Genomic DNA, 1,719 nt, shown 5'->3' with positions numbered 1-1,719 from the left:
ATATATATTAGATCTGTGAAAACTATCTGTTACGTTGTTAAAAAAATCAAGCTGCTTTTGTTGGAGCCAAAGTTCAAAATTTATGTCACAGCCATCTCTCATAGATGAAGTAATCAACTAGATGACAAATTAATTTCTGGGTATTTGTGCTTCATATGATCAGTTTAGATTGTCATTATTTCAACCCACTGTCTATATAAAATAAAATTTAAAAGATACATATATTACAGGATGTTTCTGTCAGGAAGGGAAGACACAAGTTGAGTGGTTGAAACCAAGATTGCAGCTGAGTCAGCACTGAGAGAGCTGGTGTCCTCATTATTAAAGTTTTTAGTACAATAAAACATGTTTTTCTCTTTCTCTTTCCTTTTTAAAGGCTTGAATCTCTTCATAACAGTCTTTATTACTGAGCCCCAAAATGGAGAGTGAAGTAACCCCACCTGGAATCATGTTATCTCCCTCTTCTCAAATTTCAACCAGTCAGTCCAGTGAGTCTGTGAAACCAAGACAAAACAAAAAGTCCACCTCCACTACTCCTGCTTTTCTCTCCAACCTGGGGAGGGCCACGCTTAGGGGCATCCGGAGGTGTCCTCAGTGTGGCGTCTACAACGGCACCCGAGGGCTCAGCTGTAAGAACAGGGCCTGTGGCGTGTCCCTCAGAAACCCCTCGTCGACAGGTAGAAGCAGTAAGAAATGTGCGGTGGAGGTGGTGAAGCTGATAACAGACAGCGAGGGTGTGTGTGAGAAGGAGCAGGAGGGAAGGGAGGTCCTGGATGGTGGCTCGGGCGGAGGAGCTCAGGTGTTTTCTGTGTGTCACAGAGGAAGACCGGTCACAGCTACACAGTGGGGCTTCGTTGAGCTGGTTCCCACAGACACTGCCATAGCGACTGGGGATGGGGCCACCCTGCTCACTCGGATCAACCTCGGGCGCTGCTTTTTACCCGCTTGCAGGCAGGGTCAGAGGTCAACTCAGTCGGACTCAGCCACGGCCAAGCCATCGTCTGACAGCCTCTGCATCCACATCAAACAAGCTATAGAGTGTCGGAGCTGTGCAACGCCTCTGACCTTTAAAAGCTCCGTGTTGGAGGGTTTAAAGGTTTCCCTTCAAGCCAGAGAGGAGCTGTGGAAGCTGGCCACCCAGTCCCCCGGGCCCCTCGTGCAGCGTGTTTCCAATGACACCCTGGTGGTGAAGTGCCACACAGACTCCCATCATCCTCTGGGCCTGCTGCATCTTACTGTCGGTGCAGCTGGACTGTCGGAGACTCAGAAGAGTGAGCCGAGTGCGTTCCACTGTTCCTGCCAGATTAACGCAAAAAGAAACAAACCTGGTGGGGATGGTGCAGGTGGACCCGTCGGTTCTATTTCTCCAAGTTCTGGCTCGTCCCAGCCTTGCCTTCACTTCTACGCCTGTGTGTGCGCCTTCACAAGCAACGAGAAGCTGGCTTCAGAGTTCGCAGCTTTCATTAACTACACTTCCAGCGGTACAGTAACCAGTTTGGTTGTATTTTTAAATGCATTTTAAGATCCAGACTGCAAGGGATCTGCATCGGATCCTATTAGAGCTGAGGTGTATAAAACCAAAAGCATTGGACCTCATGCAAGAACATGTTCGTATTCTTAGCCTAAATTTCTCTTACTTTTGTTCGTACAAAGGGTTCGTACGAACATGTCACGTCAGATTCAACAAACTCTTCTATCTTCAGGAAAAGTGTGTAAATG

General features: G+C 47.8%; 1 protein-coding gene across 4 annotated transcripts in view; it reads left to right on the top strand.

Annotated features, from left to right (window-relative positions):
* The window catches only part of cunh2orf42 (chromosome unknown C2orf42 homolog), a 46,367-nt gene that overhangs the window by 2,870 nt on the left and 41,778 nt on the right, over positions 1-1,719 (top strand). For all 4 annotated transcript variants that reach the window (XM_014020303.1, XM_014020302.1, XM_014020299.1 and 1 more), the window contains exon 2: positions 377-1,481. In XM_014020303.1, the coding sequence (XP_013875757.1) occupies positions 419-1,481 (1,063 nt within the window). In that variant the 5' untranslated portion in view covers positions 377-418. The remainder of the gene's footprint in view (positions 1-376; positions 1,482-1,719) is intronic.

The sequence above is a fragment of the Austrofundulus limnaeus genome, unplaced genomic scaffold (assembly GCF_001266775.1).
Source record: "Austrofundulus limnaeus strain Quisiro unplaced genomic scaffold, Austrofundulus_limnaeus-1.0 Scaffold248, whole genome shotgun sequence".
Classification (NCBI taxonomy): domain Eukaryota; kingdom Metazoa; phylum Chordata; class Actinopteri; order Cyprinodontiformes; family Rivulidae; genus Austrofundulus; species Austrofundulus limnaeus.
The sequence above is the reverse complement of the archived record's forward strand: the minus strand, read 5'-3'. Positions and strand labels throughout refer to the sequence as shown.